This window comes from Physeter macrocephalus, chromosome 9 (assembly GCF_002837175.3).
Source record: "Physeter macrocephalus isolate SW-GA chromosome 9, ASM283717v5, whole genome shotgun sequence".
NCBI classification, from domain to species: domain Eukaryota; kingdom Metazoa; phylum Chordata; class Mammalia; order Artiodactyla; family Physeteridae; genus Physeter; species Physeter macrocephalus.
In genome coordinates, this window is record NC_041222.1 from 97,431,681 (window position 1) to 97,454,039 (window position 22,359).

The 22,359-nt window shown below is 47.9% G+C and overlaps 1 protein-coding gene across 7 annotated transcripts in view; it reads left to right on the forward strand.

The window, feature by feature from the left end:
• Positions 1-22,359, forward strand: part of PTK2B (protein tyrosine kinase 2 beta) — a 63,486-nt gene that overhangs the window by 20,537 nt on the left and 20,590 nt on the right. For 5 of the 7 annotated variants that reach the window (XR_008618283.1, XR_008618284.1, XM_024130850.3 and 2 more), the window contains exons 2-13: positions 8,820-8,998; positions 9,537-9,624; positions 10,817-10,896; positions 16,912-16,974; positions 17,179-17,233; positions 17,678-17,818; positions 18,245-18,319; positions 18,923-19,024; positions 19,740-19,875; positions 20,408-20,447; positions 20,877-20,923; positions 21,827-21,877. Coding sequence is in view for 5 of the 7 variants with exons in the window: in XM_024130850.3 (XP_023986618.2) it covers positions 8,820-8,998; positions 9,537-9,624; positions 10,817-10,896; positions 16,912-16,974; positions 17,179-17,233; positions 17,678-17,818; positions 18,245-18,319; positions 18,923-19,024; positions 19,740-19,875; positions 20,408-20,447; positions 20,877-20,923; positions 21,827-21,877 (1,057 nt within the window). In the remaining 2 variants the exon portion in view is untranslated. The remainder of the gene's footprint in view (positions 1-8,819; positions 8,999-9,536; positions 9,625-10,816; positions 10,897-16,911; positions 16,975-17,178; positions 17,234-17,677; positions 17,819-18,244; positions 18,320-18,922; positions 19,025-19,739; positions 19,876-20,407; positions 20,448-20,876; positions 20,924-21,826; positions 21,878-22,359) is intronic. The other 2 variants (XM_028494211.1, XM_055087339.1) reach the window with 2 other exon arrangements.

The following is a 22,359-nucleotide window of genomic DNA, read 5'->3' on the forward strand; positions in this document are numbered from 1 at the left end:
GGAGCGGCTGGGCCCGTGAGCCATGGCCGCTGAGCCTGCGCGTCCGGAGCCTGTCCTCCGCAATGGGAGAGGCCACAGCAGAGAGAGGCCCGCGTACCACAAAAAAAAAAAAAAAAAAAAAAAAAAGTTGAAGAAACAGTCCAAAGAACTCCCATATCACCTTCACCCGGATTCCCCAATTGTTCAAATGTATCATTTGCCGTATGTCGTAGCGCTATCTCTTGATAAACACACATACAATATGCCCACTATCATTATTCTCTCTCCGAATTATTTGAAAGCAAGTTGCAGCAATACTGCTCCATCACTGAAAAGACTCCAGTGTTTATTTCCCCATACAAGGACACTCTCCTACAGAGCTATACTGCGACCATCTAAATCAGGAAATCACCATTGCTACAAACAGCTCTACCATCCAAAACATAGAGCCCATTCAGGTTTTACCAACTGTACCTACAATGTCTCTTTTTCCTGTCTGGTCCAGGAACACACATTGCATTGTGTTGTCATATCTCTTTGGTCTCCTCCAATCTGGAAGAGTTCTCAGTCTGAAAGAGTACAGGCCTTTTATTCTATCAATCTCTGAGGAGACCCCTCACTCAGGTCTCATGGCTAGACTCATCATGAACTCTTAGCAGGGATATCTCAGAAATGATGCTATACCCTTCTCAGTGTATCAAGGTGGGAGGCATGTCCTGTTTACCTTGTTCTAATGCTGATGATGTTAACTTTGATGACCTGGTCATTTGTGTCTGCCAGGTTTTCCTTTGTATTTGATTAGTGTCTGAAAGGAGATACACTAAGACCATGTCAATGTCCTATTCATCATCAGACCTCCACCCTCCAGTTTTATCATCCATTGATGAACTAACCGACACTGAGTTTGTTGCCAAATGGTGGTTTTCTATTTCCATCCTTTCTTCTACATTTACTAGTTAGCAATCTCCTGGAAAGAAGAGCATCCTCTCTCCCCCATTTATTTATCTATCTGTCCTAGATTCTGTTTTATTCAGTGGATGCAATCCATTCCTACCATTATAGACTTCAATGCTTAGGTTCTCCCAGACTTGGCCCGTGCCAGCCCCTTTAAGCTGATACTGCTTCCTTGTTATATGTCTCCAACATTCTCTAAACACTTCCTTTTTTCTAGCACAAAAAGATATTCCAGGCTCATCTTGTACCTTCTTTGCCCCAGCCCTGGAATCAGCCATTTCTCCAAGGAACCCTAGATCCGTTTAGTGGAGAAGGGTATTTGGAAAGTAAGACTGGGTGCTTGGTATGCACTTGACTATGAGGGTGTCATTGGTCCTAGGCTTTCTCAGTAAACAAACCTCTCTCTCTCTCTCTCTCACCAGGAGCTCTCACCAATGCTTTTACTTCCAGTTCCTCACCTAAGGTTCCTCTCTAGTCTTCCTTTCTCTATATTTCAAATACTTTCTCTAACAGTAAGAAACCTATTTCCCATTATCCTCAATATATTGACTCCTTTGCTCAATCCGCCTGTATGTAACCAATTTCCTAACCACTCCAGACCTCTCCACCCCTGGCCCCACCTCCTCCTTTGATCCGCTCCTGGCTCTGCAGCCACTGCCAACCCCTTAGCCTCACTAATTTGACCCCTGGGCAAACCACCACCTCCAAGGGAAGGAAAAAAGAAAAGAAGATAAAAAGGTAGAAGAAGAGGAAAGCAGAGTTTTGTTTTGTATTTCCAATCTTTCTTTGTTTTTACAAAAGCACCGGAATCTATAAGAGATTGCTGTGTTAAAATAATGCTAAGGTTTTTTGAGTGTTTACCTTGTGCCAAGTTCTGTCTTAAGGGGTTTTATCTAATTTAATCCTCATAAGACCTTCAAAATAGATACTGCTATTTTCTCCGTGTCACAGATGAGAAAACTGAATGCAGAGAGCTTAAATATGTTGTCCAAGGAAAACTAGCTACGTGGTAGCGGGTGGATGGAGCACTTGTAGAAGTTTGACACCGGGGCTTGTACTTCTGGCTATTGCTGTGTTGCATGATGGCTGCCTGTGACTTGAAGGGAGCTCTCTGCTCCCCAACCCTCTCCCATCTGCAGAGAAGACAGATTTGTTCATTAACATACCACATAGATTTCAAAAATGGTGTAGCTTGGCTGGACTAATCTTCCCACATAGAATAATGATAAAATCTGGACAAAATAAAAAATCAAGTTCTCTTGAAGATTCTGGAGAGAGACCACAGCAAAGCAGAAGGGAAATCTGCTCTTGAGAGCTGAACTGAAAAGAACGAATTCTGCAAATTTGTGGCTTTTGCCTAATGGCACTTTCCAATCTGGGAGGAGCTAGAGGGGCAGAAAGCAGCAGCCTTACAGGTTTGAGGTGTAAGAGGATAGAACTTGGGGCTGGCAGAGTAGCCAGAAGATTGAGGAAAGTCCTGGAAAACAGGGAGCCACAGAGAGGGTGAATACCAAAATAGAAAATTTAATTTCGTTTTTTTTTAATTTACAGAAGTATCAAATAAATTTAACAAAAGAATAAATTAGGAATAAATTTAACAAAAGACCTGTACAACGTATATACTAGAAACTACAAATCATTGCTGACAAACATTAAAGACGAGCAAAATAAGTGGAAAGATATACCATGTGTGAGGATTGGAAGACTCAGTGCTGTTAAGATGCCAATTCTCCCTCGCTAAGCTATAGATGTAACACAGTCTCAATCATAATTCAGCAAACATTTTAAATAGAAAGTGACAAACTGATTCAAAAATGTATATGGAAATGCAGAGACCCAGAATAGCACAATAATCTTGGGGAGGAAATGGTGGAAGGCTTATGCTGTTTGACTTCAAGTTCTCCTCGAAAGCTACAGTAATGCAGACAGCGTGGTGCTGGCATAGTGCAGACACAGATCAATAGAACAGAACTGAGAGTCCAGAAATAGACCTAAACTTATATGGCCAATTGATTTTGACAAAGACAACAAAATAATTCAATTGGGAAATGAAGGTCAACAACCAATGTTGAATAACCATAGATCTTTATGAGAAAAAAAAATGTATTTTGACCCCTACCTCACACCATACACAAAAGTTAATTCAAGATCAATCACAGAACTAAAGGTGAAAGTTAAAACTATGAAGCTTATAAAAGAAAAGAGAATATCTTCATGATTTGGAGGCAGGCAAAGATTTCTTAGACAGGATGCAAGAAGCACTAACCATAAAGGAACATTTTGGGCTTCCCTGGTGGCTCAGTGGTTGAGAGTCTGCCTGCTGATGCAGGGGACACGGGTTCATGCCCCGGTCCGGAAACATCCCACATGCCGCGGAGCAGCTAGGCCCGTGAGCCATGGCCGCTGAGCCTGGGCGTCCGGAGCCTGTGCTCCGCAACGGGAGAGGCCACAACAGTGAGAGGCCCGTAAAAAAAAAAAATGAACATTTTGATAAATGAGACTATCAAAAGATGCTGTTAAGGAAATAAATAACCGGCACAGTACAGACCTAGAGAAGATATTCATAAAACATATACAAAGTACTTTTAGCTAGAATGTATAAGGATCTCCTACTTCAATGAACACACACACACACACACACACTCACACCCAAACACAAAGTGGGCAAAGAATTTAAACAAGTACTTCACAAAGGAAGACATATTAATGGTCAATAAGCAGATGAAAAAGTGCTCAATATTGTTAGTCACCAGGAAAATGCAAATTAAAAGCTCAATGAGATTCTATGCATACCCACTAAAATGACTAATATTAAAAAGACTTATATAACACCTAATGTTGGTAAGGAGGTGGTGTAATGGAAATCTCATATATCACAGTGGAAATATAAAGTAGAATAATCTTGGCAATTTCTTATAAAGTTAAACATTTATCTATCTTTGACCTAGTCATTCCTCTCCTAGGTATTTGTCCAAAGGAAATGACAACATACATACATAAAAAGACTTGTACATTAATGTTCATAGTAATTTTGTTTACAATAGCCAAAAATGAGAAAGAGCCCAGGTATTTAGCAACAGGGGAATGAATAATATATACTAAATGATTCCATTTATATGAAGTTCTACAACAGGCGAAACTAGGTAGAAGTGGGAGGAAAAAATCATTGCCTAGAATTGGAGGTGGGAATGTGCATGAAATTTGACTGAAAAGGGATATGAGGGAACTTTCTGGGGATCTGGAAATCTCTTAACTGGTATGTGGGTTGCACAGGTGTATTCATGTGTCAAATTGTATAGTTAAAATTTGTGTGTTTAAATTAATATAAATTTCACTGTAAAAGAAGAACTGTAAAAATTGATAATAGTTGAGTGATGGTTAGGGAGTAGATGGTGTTGTAGAGGAAGCAAGAATGGCAGAATGTTAGTAATTGTTGAAGCTGGGCGATGTGTACGTGGGGGTTTATTATACTATTCTACTGACTTCTGTTTTCTTCGTATATATTTGAAATTTTCAATAATCACAGGGGTCCCAGTTCTGGGGAAATTAGACTTTAGTTATATAAGTTTCAACTTGGGTAGGGAAGTCTCTAAGTTTAAAAACACCAGAGCCTGGGACTCCAGTTTGGGAGTCTATATGGAACTGACATGGGGGCTCTGGATGGCCAAGTGGACAGAGAAGTACAGAGGGTGAGTGGCAAGAGAAATGGGTGGAAATAATGACAAAATGGTCAACTTCACAGTCTTGAACTCTTCCTCTTGTCTGTGTCCCTCTCACTGTAGGTACCATTGATCACAGCCTTCTTCCTCATTCCAGGACCGAAGTTCTGATTCCTGTGCTGATTTGTTACCGCAGTTAACGTCTGCATTTTGTGCCTCAGTTTCCATCTCAGAGCAATACTTGACTGCTCTGATGGGCATTTGCTTTCCCAGTGGGGAAGGGATTTTTCAAGCTTAGAGTCTTTTAGCTTCACAACTCCATAGAGTTAAAGAGGGCTGACAGGAGGCAGACTGGACTAAGACATGTGGGTGCACAGGCTGAAGAAGAATTTGGTGTTCTTTCAAAACAGTACTTTTTAAATATTAGTTGGACATTTTATTAGTGAAAATAAGAAGAAACTGATTTTCTTCTAAGAAAAATGGTATACCTTTCTTTTTGTTCCAGTTAAGGAATTGATTATATTTGACTTACTACATTAGACAACTTCTTGGGAGAGGTAACAAAAACATAAAATTTAAATAATCCGGGATCACTGTTCTTCCTGATCAGACAGCAGCCCACTCTGCATTGTTCGGCCTTCAGGCTGGTTGTGTATAGGCTAGGTGGCATGCGTTGCAAAGATACTCAACAGAGATTAGACAGTGCTTGTGAGTTTTTAAATTTTCCTTTGAGGGTACTTTTTGCTCCATCAGGAGTGGGCTTGATTCACCATACGCATGGAACCACATGAGAAACCTGAGTTAAAGTGAAACCAATGTGATTTCAGAACTAGACAGGACCGTATAGATGATGGGTTTCCAGGCAGCTGCCAATGGACGCCCTCTTAATCCAGCTCTGGCTCTAGGCCAGGAAGCTATGGCATCAGGTTGTGGGGCAGGTTGGCTTCTGGTGAAGAAAGCAGGAATAAGGAGAGCACCTAATTTCTTGTCAGCACTCTATTTCCACTGGCCATGCTTCTTGTGTGGGAATTGTGCCATTTAATCCTTAATGCATGTCCTATCCTTCTGTCTTGCCCAGCCCACCTTCCCATTAAGCAGCTTGGTCTACTACAAGTCCTCAGAGTCCTGTGGCTCAGGGTTCAAAATCCCAGCTTGATTCCATGAGCTGTGTGACCTCCCTCAGTTTCCTCATCCACCAAATGGGGATGTGACACCTGCTCCCCTGTGTTGCACAGATTCAATGAAACAATGCATGCACGGTGCCCAGAAGTGCCTACTGCAGATGCTCAGTAATGCTGGCTGAATTGGGAACCATTCAGAGGGTCCTCCTTACACAGCGGATGCTTGGTTTGATTGGCCGCGTACCGCCAAAAAAAAAAAAAAAAAAAATGAACATTTTGATAAATGAGACTATCAAAAGATGCTGTTAAGGAAATAAATAACAGGCACAGTACAGACCTAGAGAAGATATTCATAAAACATATACAAAGTACTTTTAGCTAGAATGTATAAGGATCTCCTACTTCAATGAACACACACACACACACACACACTCACACCCAAACACAAAGTGGGCAAAGAATTTAAACAAGTACTTCACAAAGGAAGACATATTAATGGTCAATAAGCAGATGAAAAAGTGCTCAATATTGTTAGTCACCAGGAAAATGCAAATTAAAAGCTCAATGAGATTCTATGCATACCCACTAAAATGACTAATATTAAAAAGACTTATATAACACCTAATGTTGGTAAGGAGGTGGTGTAATGGAAATCTCATATATCACAGTGGAAATATAAAGTAGAATAATCTTGGCAATTTCTTATAAAGTTAAACATTTATCTATCTTTGACCTAGTCATTCCTCTCCTAGGTATTTGTCCAAAGGAAATGACAACATACATACATAAAAAGACTTGTACATTAATGTTCATAGTAATTTTGTTTACAATAGCCAAAAATGAGAAAGAGCCCAGGTATTTAGCAACAGGGGAATGAATAATATATACTAAGTGATTCCATTTATATGAAGTTCTACAACAGGCGAAACTAAGTAGAAGTGGGAGGAAAAAATCATTGCCTAGAATTGGAGGTGGGAATGTGCATGAAATTTGACTGAAAAGGGATATGAGGGAACTTTCTGGGGATCTGGAAATCTCTTAACTGGTATGTGGGTTGCACAGGTGTATTCATGTGTCAAATTGTATAGTTAAAATTTGTGTGTTTAAATTAATATAAATTTCACTGTAAAAGAAGAACTGTAAAAATTGATAATAGTTGAGTGATGGTTAGGGAGTAGATGGTGTTGTAGAGGAAGCAAGAATGGCAGAATGTTAGTAATTGTTGAAGCTGGGCGATGTGTACGTGGGGGTTTATTATACTATTCTACTGACTTCTGTTTTCTTCGTATATATTTGAAATTTTCAATAATCACAGGGGTCCCAGTTCTGGGGAAATTAGACTTTAGTTATATAAGTTTCAACTTGGGTAGGGAAGTCTCTAAGTTTAAAAACACCAGAGCCTGGGACTCCAGTTTGGGAGTCTATATGGAACTGACATGGGGGCTCTGGATGGCCAAGTGGACAGAGAAGTACAGAGGGTGAGTGGCAAGAGAAATGGGTGGAAATAATGACAAAATGGTCAACTTCACAGTCTTGAACTCTTCCTCTTGTCTGTGTCCCTCTCACTGTAGGTACCATTGATCACAGCCTTCTTCCTCATTCCAGGACCGAAGTTCTGATTCCTGTGCTGATTTGTTACCGCAGTTAACGTCTGCATTTTGTGCCTCAGTTTCCATCTCAGAGCAATACTTGACTGCTCTGATGGGCATTTGCTTTCCCAGTGGGGAAGGGATTTTTCAAGCTTAGAGTCTTTTAGCTTCACAACTCCATAGAGTTAAAGAGGGCTGACAGGAGGCAGACTGGACTAAGACATGTGGGTGCACAGGCTGAAGAAGAATTTGGTGTTCTTTCAAAACAGTACTTTTTAAATATTAGTTGGACATTTTATTAGTGAAAATAAGAAGAAACTGATTTTCTTCTAAGAAAAATGGTATACCTTTCTTTTTGTTCCAGTTAAGGAATTGATTATATTTGACTTACTACATTAGACAACTTCTTGGGAGAGGTAACAAAAACATAAAATTTAAATAATCCGGGATCACTGTTCTTCCTGATCAGACAGCAGCCCACTCTGCATTGTTCGGCCTTCAGGCTGGTTGTGTATAGGCTAGGTGGCATGCGTTGCAAAGATACTCAACAGAGATTAGACAGTGCTTGTGAGTTTTTAAATTTTCCTTTGAGGGTACTTTTTGCTCCATCAGGAGTGGGCTTGATTCACCATACGCATGGAACCACATGAGAAACCTGAGTTAAAGTGAAACCAATGTGATTTCAGAACTAGACAGGACCGTATAGATGATGGGTTTCCAGGCAGCTGCCAATGGACGCCCTCTTAATCCAGCTCTGGCTCTAGGCCAGGAAGCTATGGCATCAGGTTGTGGGGCAGGTTGGCTTCTGGTGAAGAAAGCAGGAATAAGGAGAGCACCTAATTTCTTGTCAGCACTCTATTTCCACTGGCCATGCTTCTTGTGTGGGAATGGTGCCATTTAATCCTTAATGCATGTCCTATCCTTCTGTCTTGCCCAGCCCACCTTCCCATTAAGCAGCTTGGTCTACTACAAGTCCTCAGAGTCCTGTGGCTCAGGGTTCAAAATCCCAGCTTGATTCCATGAGCTGTGTGACCTCCCTCAGTTTCCTCATCCACCAAATGGGGATGTGACACCTGCTCCCCTGTGTTGCACAGATTCAATGAAACAATGCATGCATGGTGCCCAGAAGTGCCTACTGCAGATGCTCAGTAATGCTGGCTGAATTGGGAACCATTCAGAGGGTCCTCCTTACACAGCGGATGCTTGGTTTGATTGGTTTGGTTGGAATGAAATACAGAAGCACAGAATCCATGTTCTTTGCCTCACTGCATTTTCCCCTTGGCTTCTCCTGTCCCCTCTCAGTTCCTCCATCTCTGTGTCACTTTGCCAACTTGTCCATTCATCACGTAGAGCCTACTGTGTACCACGCCTTGCACTAAGTGCTAGCGAATCAGTGATGAATAAAACGTTAAGTCAGAATCCCACCCTAGAGAATCACACCTCCAGGGCCTGCATGAGGACTGTGGGGGCCTAGCAGGGGCACCCCTGGGTCATGTCCCCTCTCTTCTCCTCTGTAGGAGGTCATCACCTCCATCCTGCTGAGCGGGCGGATCGGGCCCAACATCCAGCTGGCGGACTGCTACGGGCTGAGGCTGAAGCACATGAAGTCGGATGAGATCCACTGGCTGCACCCGCAGATGACGGTGGGCGAGGTGCAGGACAAGTACGAGTGTCTACACATGGAAGCTGAGTGGAGGTAGGAGAGGAGCCCCGTGCTCTCAAATGGGGGGGGAGCGGTAAGTGCGGAGTGGGGAGACCCTGCGAGGTCCTTTCTTGGAGCACTTCCCAACCTCTGAGAATATTCTAGAACATCGCAGTGGCATTTTAGATTGGTCCTTCTGCAGCATCCAATGCATCTGTTTGCTAAGAGCGAATATGGGCTCACAGCACATCCCCATCCCAAGACAGATATCTAGACACAGCCCTAAACAGGATGCCGTTGGCACTGTGGAGAAGGAAGAACAGAAGTTCAGGGAAAAGGGAGAGCCAGGCCAAGGGCTGCTCTGTGAACCTAAGGTAAACAGCTGCCGTCAGAGGGAGAAGACGGAGAGTCAGGACTAGCACTGACCACCATGTGCTGGCCAGCCGCCCCTCTGTCCTTCATGGTCCTCCAACCAACCACAGAGGAAGGAAAGAGGAGCAAGTCCCGAATGGGAGGCCAGGAGCTCCACGGGCAGCTCCTGGTATGACCAGCTTCCCTGTGTCAACCAGAGAGTCTGAATTTCCTGTCCCAGGTATGACCTTCAAATCCGCTACCTGCCAGAGGACTTCATGGAGAGCCTGAAAGAAGACAGGACCACACTGCTTTATTTTTACCAACAGGTAAAAGTATTTTATCTTGTGGTCCCCGTGGTCATATGACCATCCTCTCCTGGGGAGATGGAAAGACAAAGCTTAGATTTTGGAGGTCCCATTCCAGGAAACTTCTCTCGGGGACATTCCTTGGTCCCTGGTCAGCTGTCCAACCCTGCTTCCCTCACAGCTAAGGGTTGGCTAACCCCACCCCATAGGCACAGCTCCTCTTGGACTTTCCTAGTGGCTTTTCCTAGTGCCCAGGAGACCTGGCTGGGGAAGCAGGCAGAGCAGGTCCAAAGAGGAGGCAATAGTCTTAGCATGCAGGCTCGGCCGTCTGACACACCTGGTATCTACCCAGCTCTACCGTTTCCTAACCTGGTATCCCTCGGGACTTAATTTACCTGCACGAGGCTGTTTCTTCTTCTGTAAAATTGGGATGATAGTAAGAATACCTACTTTACAGGGCTCATGTGAAGACCTAATGATAGCATTAGCAGTGTGCTGGTAAACCAGCTCTCTGATTTGTAGCACTTGCCAATTTCCATGGTGTAAATGCTCCCATCACGGTCTATTTCAAAGTACCAATATTTCAACCAGCTTGCGAAATTTTGGAAAACTTAATAACTGGCTTCCATGAGCTGTTTAGAGCTGCTCACCACACCCCTGGCTATAATGCACGTGACGTGCCCAGAACGGGACCCGGCAGGGAGTGAGTGCCGGGTACAGGGAGTTGCCATCGTTGTTTTCTGCCTGGCCTTAGCCCCCTCCTACACCTCCCTCCTGGTTCACTAGAGACCAAGCCAGACTTTTCTTCTACAGTGGATGACATCTGTCACCACTTACCAACAAGGCTTTGGATAAATTACTGAGTCCTCCCCAAATTCCCAGCATCCTTATCTCCAAAATGAGGGGTTGGGGAGGGGAGCCTGAACTTCCTGCCTTGTGGATCCATGAAAGACGTGCCGTGAAAGTGCTTCAGAAACTCGAGGGCCGGCCGAAGCCTGTGCGGATCACCGCTGCCCAGGGCTCTTCCTGAACCTCCCCCTCCTGCTCTTCATCTCCTGCTACGCATTTATGCATAGCTGGGGGGAGGGGGTGAGAGATAGCTCAGGGCGGCAGGATGGTGTTCAAAGCACCCCCCATCTCCTGGGGCCCTGCTCCTCTCAGGGAAACAGGGAACGAGGGCGGGAGTCTGAACTTTGGCCTTTCTCCCTGCCAGCTCCGCAATGACTACATGCAACGCTATGCCAGCAAGGTCAGCGAGGGCATGGCCCTGCAGCTGGGCTGTCTGGAGCTCAGGTATGTGGCCTCAAGGCCTCTCCAGAATGGGTGCCTGTACCTCCCCTCCTGTGCTGGGCTCTTGGCCAGCTTGGACTTTCCTCCAGTGTGGGAAGCAAGAGTGGGTATGTGAGAGCTGGAAAGGGACGAGTTGTGGCCGGCAGAGGGTAAGGCCCCGAGGTGCTCAGCGTCTGGTCTTTGGGAGAGAAGTGCCAGCTCCCTCTCGGGTTGGTGTCCCCTTTCTCTCTTGGGCTGCCACTGCTCTTGCCTCCAGTTTGCCTGCTTCTTCAATGTACCTGCCATCCAAGTGATCCAGTAAAGGTTTCTTTGAGCACTAGGCAAGTTTCTGGGAGATACTCGAACGCTGGGATTCCGTCTGTATCGTTCACTGCGGTACCCCCAGCTCCAGCAGGTGCTAATAGATATGGACAAAGTTAGTAAATCATCCGGGGAGGCCCGTAAACTTACAGTGTTTGGGAGGTGACAAGTGTGTCTACAATTGATCATAATACAGCAGAATGAAATAAGCACCACATAGACATACATATAGGAGCCAGTAATCCTGCCCGAGGACATCAGGAAGAGGGGATGTGAACTGGTCCAGGAAGCAAGAGACCGATTTCCATCGGTAGATACTGGGGGGAACTGGGAGGTGGGGGAGGGTGCATTCTGGGCTCAGGGACCAGTGGAAGGAAAAGAGCAGACTGGAGGACCGTGGGAGATGAGCTTAGGGAGGTGAGCTGGGGTCGACGGTGGAAGACTCTAAATGACAGTCTAAGAAATAAACCTTATTCTTGGCTGCTGGGAGCACTGGGGGCGGAGGAGGAGGACGTTAAGACCATGCTCTAGCACTTTCTCAGCCAAAGCAGCACCATTCACTTTCTCCATCCACCAGTATCCATGACCCATTCTGCCCTCTCATCACCTTTTCTGTACCCCTTGTCTGTCCTAGAACAGTGGTTCTGAAATCTGGTTGCAAACCATAATCACCTGGGAGCTCATTAAATTAGAGATTCCCTAACCCCACCCTTGGAAACTCTGGTTTAGTCGATGTGGGTGGGACTTTGGGACATGGCTTTTTTAAAAATTTTATTTATTTATTTATTCATTCATTCATTCATTTATTTATTTGGCTGCGTTGGGTCTTCGTTGCTGTGCGCGGGCTTTTCATCGCGGTGGCTCCTCTTGTTGCGGAGCACGGGTTCTAGGCACGCATGCTTCAGTAGTTGTGGCTCGCAGGCTCAGTAGTTGTGGCTCGCGGGCTCCAGAGCACAGGCTCAGTAGTGTGGCGCACGGGCTTAGTTGCTCCGTGGCACGTGGGATCTTCCCGGAGCAGGGCTCGAACCTGTGTCCCCTGCATTGGCAGGCAGATTCTTAACCACTGCGCCACCAGGGAAGTCCCAGGACATGCATTTTTGACAAGTCTTCCAGATGATTTAGAGACAGCTAGCCTCGTATGAGGTGACCGTTCCAGGGTGAGTCTTGCCCTATCTGTGACCTTAAAGGTATAGAGAATAGGACTCTGCTGCTGCTTCTGCTAAGTTGGGGGATGTTGAGGAATTCTGGCTCCCATCCTCGATCTCAGAGAGAGTGCTGACGGGTCCCCTGGGGAGAGCCGTGGGATGGGAAGGGGGGCTTCTGAAACTGTTGGCATCTGTGACAGAATAGGTCAAGGACAGCCTCGGAGGGTTCCTCCTTGTTTTCCTACTTGGTGGCTGTCTCAACAAGCCAGGGAACACAAGGGTCCCCTGCACAGAGGAAGTCTGCACCCCTGATGCCAGTCGGAAGACAGACCACCTCGCCGCAGTTGGTAGTGGTCCTGGGAGTTGCGTGCTGCTGGTTCGGGAGCTCTCCGCGAAGTTTACCTTATTACATGTGCCGTTTATGCCTTCCAAGACCATCACAGCATTGCAACTTACACATGCCTATCTTCTCCTCTGAAATTAGACAACTCAAAAAAGCCCACCTTTACCTTTTTGTTTGTGGATCTCATACCCAGAACTCCAGTGTCACTTTGAGACTGTGATCACTGAAGTCACTATCAAAATATCATCACTTAGTAGTAAAATAGCAGCGTAGAGAAGACCCATGAGCATTCTAGTTCATGTTCTTCTTTCCTCGAATCACTCCCAAACTATTATTGGTTGTAATAATAATGACTATTATTATTTAGCACCGGGCACTGGGCTAAATACACTGGAGGACAAAGTGCGCCAACTGACGTGGCTCCATTTGTAGTCTTATAAGGAGTGGATAGTCTCTTGGTGTTGACTATCTTATCAACTCAGGATTATTCCAAAACCCATGCTTATTTTACGACAGGGATGTATTATTTCACATCTCCCCTAGCCAGATGAGCAGAGTCAGATAAATGTTCCTATTCTTACGGGCTGACCTTTGAGATACAACTTATATATTTGGGAAGGGATATGGAAAACACCTATCTTGTAAACTTCATAGATTTTCAAGCTTATAATTTTTAAAGTTGAATACAAAGCTGTCCATTATCATGGACTATTTTAAAGTCAAGTTATGACTATTTCTAACCAAGAGAGACAGGTACATTTCTGAAAATCAGGCCATAATGCAGAATCGTCCAAGGCTGTGATTTTTTTCCTGAAAAGGTTCCGGAGTGCAGTCTACCTACAGATTATGGGGAAAAGTCCTATTAACATTGTTGTTCACCTGCCTACTGATAATATGGTGTCTCCAGAAAAAAAAATGTATTCTTTCCTAGCTTAAAAAAGAAGTATGGTATATGCACAAGATATGAGATTACCAAGATAAATCCTCAATGGACTCGGTTCATAGCGAGGAGCCATTGGGCATAGTGGTGAAGAGCAAAGGGTCTGAAGCTGGGCTGCCTGAATTTGCATCCTGGGTCTTCCACTTCCTGGGCAAGTTACTTCATCTCTCTGTGCCTCAGTTCCTTCATCAGTAAAACGGGAAGGATGAGAATGGTAGCAACCCTACAGGATTGTTATGAGGAATAAATGAGTTAACATATTTAAAGTAGTTAGAACAGTGATAGAGACAGAAGTATTCACTAGTTATTCATCATTTGTACTAATTAATTTTTTCTCTTTGCCTTTAATTTGTTGTTTATTTACTTTAGTTGACTTTATTTTTTAGAACAGTTTTAGGTTCACAGCAAAATTGAGTGGAGGGTACAGAGATTTCCCATAAACCCCTGTCCCCCTCAACATCCACCACCAGCATGGTTCATTCGTTACAATTGATGAACCTACATTTACACATAATGATTACTCGAAGCCCACAGTTTACCCTAGGGTTCACTCTTGGTATTGTACATTCTGTGGGTTTTGACAAGTGTACGGTGACAATGTATCTACCATTACGGTATCTTAAAGAACAGTTTCACTGCCCTAAAACTCCCCTGTGCTCCCTCCCCTCCCAACCCCTGAAAACCACTCATCTTTCACTGTCCTCATATTTGGCCTTTTCCAGGATGTCATATAGTTGGAATCTTACTTAATTATTATTTTTTGTTGATTTACTGGAAGTGCTTTATAAATGTCAAATATTTTCTCTAAATATCCCCCTATGAATTAAAGTGTGAAATTCATGGCCCACATGCTGGAGTACCCTCCCAGTTTGAGGAACCAAATAGCCTCCCCCTCACCAGAGACATCCAGGACTATTGTCCACTCCCAGCAGAGCCCCAGAACACTCTGACCTAAAAACTCAGAGTGAATGTGGAACCCAACAGTAGTTGGGTAGTAACGGATAATAAGTAAAGATTAGAGAAAGAACACTCAGCTTGTTTCAAAAGGCATTTTATCTCATAGTTGATTTATAAATGTTGGTGATAAGTTAATATTTCTATTGCTTTTCTCTACTTTCTGCTGTCCTTAGCTGAGTATCCGTCAGGGGCCTGTGCCTGCCCAGAGGCCCCGCTGTCCACCTGGTGTTTGCCAGTCACAGTGGCGGACCAGGCTGCGGAGAACCAGCCAGGCACTAGAGGGTTCTCCGAGCAGGTGCAGCCTAGTTCAAGGATGGCAGCCGGGGCGGGCTGGGGATCGCTGACCGCAGCTGAGACGGGGCTCAGCACAGAAGATTGAGGAGATCCATCTCAGGCGAGAGGGCACATCTGATGAGGGGCGGTGACTGCTTCTCCCGGACATCCCAGCGATGTTCAACCGCTCCAAACATTAGGGCCACAGGCCACAGCGCACTTGAGTGACTGGGCACCTTTGTCAAAAGTTACACAATAAATTATCTTTAGTGCATGAGAGAAAGGCCATCAAGTGATACAGGCAGTAAGCTGGATTTCTAGAGATTGGGATGGTGTAGATGTGTTCTCTTCCTTTTTCCTAATAAAAAATTTTTCCACTCACCACCTCCTTAATCATTCTAAAACTGCTATTATTTTTCATGCTTTTTAATTCCTCGGTGTTCATTTCCAAATTTGTTCACCTTTCCATTTAGCCAACCCCAATTTTTTATTTTATTTTACTAAGGCTTGTTTAAATAGCCCAGTCCTCAGAATTCTTTCATCCATCCCTAGTCTCAAAACTCATTCATTCGTTATTGTAAAGCAGGAGTGACATTAACAGATCGCTGTCACCTGGGACTGGGAAGCAGATGTCCCCCCCTCGGTGGGTAGTGCATCCCCTCTGTCTGGAATACTCGCCTAGTACCCCTTTTCAGCCTGATAAACTCTTCTTTGTTCTGGCAGCTTTAGACAATGCACTGAGCCAGGGCTGCCTGCTTGCCCTCTACATTCATAGAAAACCTCAGAGGACACCTGTGAAATGTTGGCAGTAAGCAGCGTGGCCGTGGGCTCTTCCTGCAGAGCCGCCTCAAGGGTCTTTCCACCTCGAAACCTTCCCCTTCCCTGTGTCCGGCCCCGCCCTTCCTACCCTGCAGGGCTCTGCCGCACTTATGCGCAGGCGCCGTGTGGTTCACATCCACCAGTCTGAAACCTATCAAACCTTGGAACTCAGGGTTGGTGCCTCCTTCACCTGGCACACGATGAGAGCACAGTATGTATTTGAATGAATGGATAACCCTGAAAGATCTCAATTCCTCTTCTCTGGTGGACACGTGCTAACATTTATTCTGTTAGAATTACATAACTGCGTGCAGCAAGCCAATTCGTTCAGTTACCTGGGAGTACATTTTGCAGCTCACTCAACCCAGGAGGAAACGCGGGTGGCTGTGCTGCCTGTCGTGGAAGATGCACAAGTGTGCTCTGAGGTTTGCTATGAATGCGGAGCCGCAGGGAACACCGGCTCAGAAAAATTTCTAAAGCTGCCATGATTGACTGGAAATTTTGGATTTTAACTGCAAGTGCCTTCAGGTGGAAGTAGGAGGAAAACGATCTTCCATCCAGGGAAGAGCCCTGGATAAGTTCCTCGTGCTCTATAACTGAATGTCAGCCCTGCTCACCTGTTGTCTGATTTCCAGAGTGCAGATCTGCCCTTACTCAGCTAGAACACTCCTCCAGCATCTGCAGTCCCGCTCTGTCAGGCACCCGGTAGCAAGAAGTGGGGTTAGGGGAGAGCCACTCTTTCTAGTTCCCAGCCTCAGCAAGAGGGACATTTGGGGCTGGATAATTCTTTGTTGTAGGGGCCATCCTATGCATTGTAGTATATTTAGCTGCATCCCCGGCAAATGAGGGAAAAGGAAATCACAAAGGGAACCCAAAGCCTAAAGGTGGAGGTAGGTGTTCCTTAGCTGATAGGTCAAGTGTTGGCAGCCTTAGGTCATTTGTTTTTAGAGGCCACTGGTAGAAGCACCATCTCCTCCTCTGCCCAATAACTGTGTAGTCCCAGAGCTGGGCCCCCCAGAGCACAGCTGGAGTCTTTTCTAGGAAGGAAATTTGTGGGTTTTCCTTTTCTTCGTGGTTTTCTAAATATCGAATTTTTCAACTCTCCTAACTTTTCCCTCCCAGTGGTTCCCAACGGAACAGGGGACGGGGCTTCTAGGCCAACGTGTGGGCATTGGGTGACCCGGCTCCGATGGCCCCACTCCCCAGCCATCAGCCTCTCCGTGGCTTCTCTCTCTCTCCAGGCGGTTCTTCAAGGACATGCCCCACAACGCACTGGACAAAAAGTCCAACTTCGAGCTCCTGGAGTAAGTCCTGGGACCGGCCCCAGCGTCTCCTCCCTCCCTTTCCTGCTGCCCTGCTCTTCCTGCCACCCCATACGCCCCCTCATCCCCAGACCACAGCCAGGAAGGACCTGTCTCCCTGGTCCTCTCGCCTTTCCCTGATTGGCCAGAAGTCCTGGGTTGGGGATGAAGGGGAGTCAAATGCTGCTTTTCTCCCCCTTCTTTCAGGAAAGAAGTGGGGCTGGACCTGTTTTTCCCAAAGCAGATGCAGGAGAACTTAAAGGTGAGGAAACCAGTGGGTGAGGAGCTCAGAAAGACCCGCTGTGTGTCTCCTTTGTGTCCCCGCTAGGACTAGAGCTAAAGGGATGGGGCGGCTGGGGGTAGTCGGGGAAGCCTGGGGTCTGCGCTGCCTTGGGCCATCTGGACATAGGACCGCTCCATGCATCCAGCGGGCCCTTTCTGTGGCTGGGAATCGGGAACCCCGGCTCTAGTTCCACATCAGAGGCCAGTTAGCTTCGTGGCCTGAGCACTGGGGATGGCGTCTCCCCTGCCTCCCTCCCAGGGCCGTGGTGAGCTCCCTTGAGACAACAGATGTGCGCTTTAGGTAAGACATCACCACTGCCCTCGTGGCAGAGGCCTGGGGACCGTCCTACAGCAGCAGGCAGGCTGGCGATGAGATCGTCATGGAAGGAATCAGGCCCCGCTCACCCCTGACGCTCTCCCCCAGCCCAAGCAATTCCGAAAGATGATCCAGCAGACGTTCCAGCAGTACGCCTCGCTCCGGGAGGAGGAGTGCGTCATGAAGTTCTTCAACACCCTTGCAGGCTTTGCCAACATCGACCAGGAGACCTATCGCTGTGAACTCATTGTAATGCCACGCTCTCTTTATTCTCTCCCTCACCTGAATTCCAGGCCTCTCAGGCAAGGGGGCCATGAAGGCAACTCGGTGTGGGGGTGGGGGGTAAGGGGGGCCGCGGGACGGGCCGAGAAGAGGCTTTGCTTGCTTGTAAGTTCTGTAGCATCAGGGCCTCCCTAATGTATCCGAAAATGCAACTAACGCTAAACCACTTGCCTGACAAAGGGAACTGAAGTCTTGGCTCCAACTCTGGGAGGTGGGCAGTGCTGGCAGGGTGCTGGGAGGGGGGTAATCTGTATGGCGGGGTGCGGTTAGGATGGAAGGAGCTGGAGGGCCCGGGAGACAATGGCTCGTGTCTAGCTTAGTGAGCTGTTTTCAGATTTCTGAAATATGGGCGGGCAGAGCTGGGGCAACAGCCCGTCTCTCCTTTGATTCCAGCAAGGATGGAACATTACTGTGGACCTGGTCATTGGCCCTAAAGGCATCCGCCAGCTGACAAGTCAAGATGCAAAGGTAGAGACAGGTGGGGGGCAGGCCCCACCCGGCCCCAGGCAGAGCCGTCTTCCCCTTTCTGCTGCCTTGTACCCTGGCCTGCCCCATCGGTTCTTTCTCCCCCACTGCTGAGAGCAGAGAGGCCCTGGGTTATCAGTAGCTGTGGAGAGGGTGTTTGGGATAACAGCATGGGGCAGGTGGTTCTTTACATCCCTGTGACTGTGCCCTGCACAGAGGAGGGGGCAGGGGTGGGTTAGGGGGGAGGGTAAGAGGGAAGGACACTACTATTGTTCTTCTGGCTCAGATGAAAGAGTTGCTCTTTCAATGGCAAAATGGGGTAATCATGCCCCCCGGGAGTCAGAAGAGCTGGGTCCAGCCCTGGCTCTACCACCAACTTGGCGTCTGACCTTGGGCAAGCCCTGGCTCTCTCCAGGCTAATTGTTTTCTTCTGCAAGGGGCTTGGGCTAGATGATCCTCCTTAATCATCGTTGATTCCCTTTCATCCCCCTGAGAGACTCCAGTTCTCAGTTTTTTCTTGGGCCCCATCCCCACACCATACTGACCAATCTGCATGGCCTGATCCCAGGAATGGGATGGTCTGAAGGACCCCCTCCTTTCCCACAGCCCACCTGCCTAGCCGAGTTCAAGCAGATCAAGTCCATCAGGTGCCTCCCGCTGGAGGAGGGCCAGGCGGTCCTGCAGCTAGGCATTGAAGGCGCCCCTCAGGTGAGCATCTCTGGGCACCCGGAAGCTTGGAAACATTGGGGAACGGCTGCAGGCTGGGAGCTCCTGCTCAGGCCAGCCTGGCCAGGGTTTCCCTGACTGCTGAGATCCTGTTAAGAAAATGGCACCTAGTTCTTAGACAAGGTAGCAGGATGATGATAAATTAAAGAAACTATCTCAGGAAGCAACGTTGTTGTTAAAAATGTCAAGAAAGGAGTTGTAGGAGATTGGCGGGGAGCGGGGGTAAAGTGATCCGAAATCAAGGTATGGGTCAGAGGTCTAACTTTGAACAAGTGACAATGACTCAGAATCAAGACCTTGGGGCCCCAGGGCTTTTTGTGGGTGGGAGAATCAGAGAGACCTCAGGCTGTGAACAGTTTGTCTATCTCTCCTTTCATCCGTCTGTCCTCTTCCCTTCTCTCGGTTTCTGCTCTTGCATACTGAGCACCTCCTAGGTGCAAGACATGTGCTATGCCCTGAAGGACCAGAATAAGCCAACCCGGAACTGCCTTCCTAGAGTGTAGGGTGGTCAGTGGGGAGAGGTGATGAGAGCGCCCTCTGGCGGCGGTGGGAAATGCAAGCTGAGCCCCAGGAGAGGGGCTGATGGCGTCCAGGCCGCGGGTGGGCAACAGAGTCCTGCAGTTTCTTCTCCAGTCCCTTGGGGTAGACTCTAGCCAAGGCTCTGGGGTCTCATCCTTGGCTGGTCTCTTCCCTGCAGTCCTTGTCCATCAAAACCTCCTCTCTGGCAGAGGCCGAGAACATGGCTGACCTCGTAGACGGTTACTGCCGGCTGCAGGGGGAGCACAAAGGCTCTCTCATCATTCGACCCAGGAAAGGTGTGTTTCCACTCGAAGGTAAATTGGACCAACGGGCAGATGGCGGCGGCACAGCTGAGCCAAGCCCCCCCCAGAGGCAGAGCGGGAGAAGCTAAACCATTGACTGATACGTGAATGAGGAGGCTTTGGAGGTGTGGGGTTGGGGCTCACCCAGCCCTGCTGGTTGCTCCCCGTGGTCCCATGCTGGGTCCTCGGCTACAGCCCTGGCCCCGCTGGCCAAGGGCGGCGTGGGGGCTGGCTTCTAGGGGAGAGGATTTGTAGCCCCGGGAAGAGCAAAGCTATTGCCAGAACATGGCTGGTCCCTCCTCTTTGGGGATGGAGTCAGAAAGCAGAGGTCAGGCTGGAACACTCAACAGTGGCAGAGGAAGCCTGAGAGTTTCTTCTACTAAAAAGATTCCAGTTCAGGCCAGACACCTACCCAGCTTCCGCTCCGACTTTCAGGGGCCACAGAAAGGCGGGAGGGGCGTCCCTTGTGTTGGCCCCTAAGAGCAGTGCAGCCAGGACCCTGTGTCCCTGACTCCAGCTCCCCCTCCTCCTCCCCTCTCCCCAGATGGTGAGAAGCGGGACAGCCTGCCCCAGATCCCCACACTGTGAGTACCCCCGGAAGGCGGGGAACTGGCCCCGCACTCAGCCTGTGTCTTCCCAGGAAAGGCAGAACAAACAGGGAGCCTCTCCGCCATGGTTTCTGGTTTCTGGGCCCCAGGAGAAAATGCTGGAACCCCAGCATTTCACAAGCGGTGATTTTTCACCACTAAATTTCTCCCAGAAAATTCATGCAGGGATATCCCTGTGTCCTAATGCCACCTGGCATCATCTTTAGTAGGGGGAAGGGGTGGTATTGTTGCTGTTCCCTCCCTCCTGCCCCCTGGCTGCCTGGGCCGTGCTCCCAGGTTACTGCCATAAGGACAGGCTGCTTCTCCAGGCAGAGTGGGTGGGAGAGTGGGGGCTGAGGCTGCCCTGGGGGAGCATTGCCAGGCTCTGAGCTCACTTGGCTCCTGCCCTCCCGTCTCCCCCTATAGAAACCTGGAGGCTCGGCGACCCCACCTCTCAGAAAGCTGCAGCATAGGTAAGCCTGCCCATCTGCCGTCCTCTGCCTGCGCCCAGAGCCTCTCTTCTGCCTGCTCTTGTGACATCACCAAGTATTCCCTCAAAGTTGCAGGAAAATGAACTTCCCCCATGACTGCTCAATGACAGCTTAAAATATCATTAATCATAACAGTTAACCTATGTTGGGCAGCTAGTACGGGGCACCGTGTTTGTCTTGGTCAGCTCAGTCTCCATAACAGAAACCACAGGCCCAGGGGCTTAAACAACAGATACTGATTTCTCACCGCTCTGGAGGCTGGAAGTCTAAGGTCAAGGTGCCAGTATGGCTGGGTCCTGGTGAGGGCTGTCTTCCTGGCTTGCAGACAGCTGCCTTCTGTATGTCCTGACATGGTGGAGAGATGGAGAGATCTGGTCTCTCTTCCTCTTCTTCTAAGGACACTAATGCCATCATAGGGGCTCCACCCTCATGAGCTCATCTAAACCTAATCACCCCCCAAAGGCCCCAGCTCCAAATACCATCACCCTGGGGACCAGAGCTTCAACATAAGCATTTGGAGCGGGGGACACAACATTCAGTTCATGACAGCGTTAAATACATAATAGGTATTATTTTATTTAATCTTTGCATTCCCCAGAAACATTCATTTCACAGAAAGGGAAACAAATTAAAGGAGACGAACCAACTTGCCCCAAATAACAGCCGTGAGCAGCAGTGAGCAAGGACTCAGGCCGAGGTCCCTGGGCCCTGTGGCCACTCTGAAATGCAGGACAGGAGCCCAGTTCTTGTCTGGCTCCTCCCCACGCCCCTCCCGGTTATGTCAGCTTGGTTCCACTGGCCTGCATGGGGGAGCCCCACACCTGGTTCCTGGTGGTGCCCCCTGAAGCATCTTGCCCATGGGGTGTCCTCCTCCTGTCATTCCAGAATCAGACATCTATGCAGAGATTCCCGACGAGACCCTGCGAAGATCAGGAGGTAGATCCCTGACCGCCGCACCCCACCCCTGCACGTCAACCACAGCCAGGGCCCTGGGCAGTGACATTTGGGGACACGTGTGACACCAAAGGGGGACTTTCTTTCCCTCCTTTGTCCTCTCCCACGTGTGCCTCAGACAAGGACAAAGCTGAGTGAGGCATCTTTGATTTTGAAAGCGGAGATCACTGTTTACATCCCCACACTATCGAACTTTTGTGTGCCCCGGGGAGGGGGGCGGAAGAAACCTAAGCCTGTGGATATGGGACCCAGCCTTCAGAGGGAACAACTCTCCCCCTGTCTGAGACAATGAAACCTTCTAGATCCCCCATCCCAGCCCAGCCCCTGGATCCTGGCCGAGGGGTTGGCGGGGGCGGGGGGGGTGCGGTCTGGTAACGCTTGGGCAGGAGGGGGCAGAGCCTGGTGTTAGAGCCTGCAGACGCTCAGATGTCCAGGGATGCAGATACTCAGATTCCCAGCGGTGC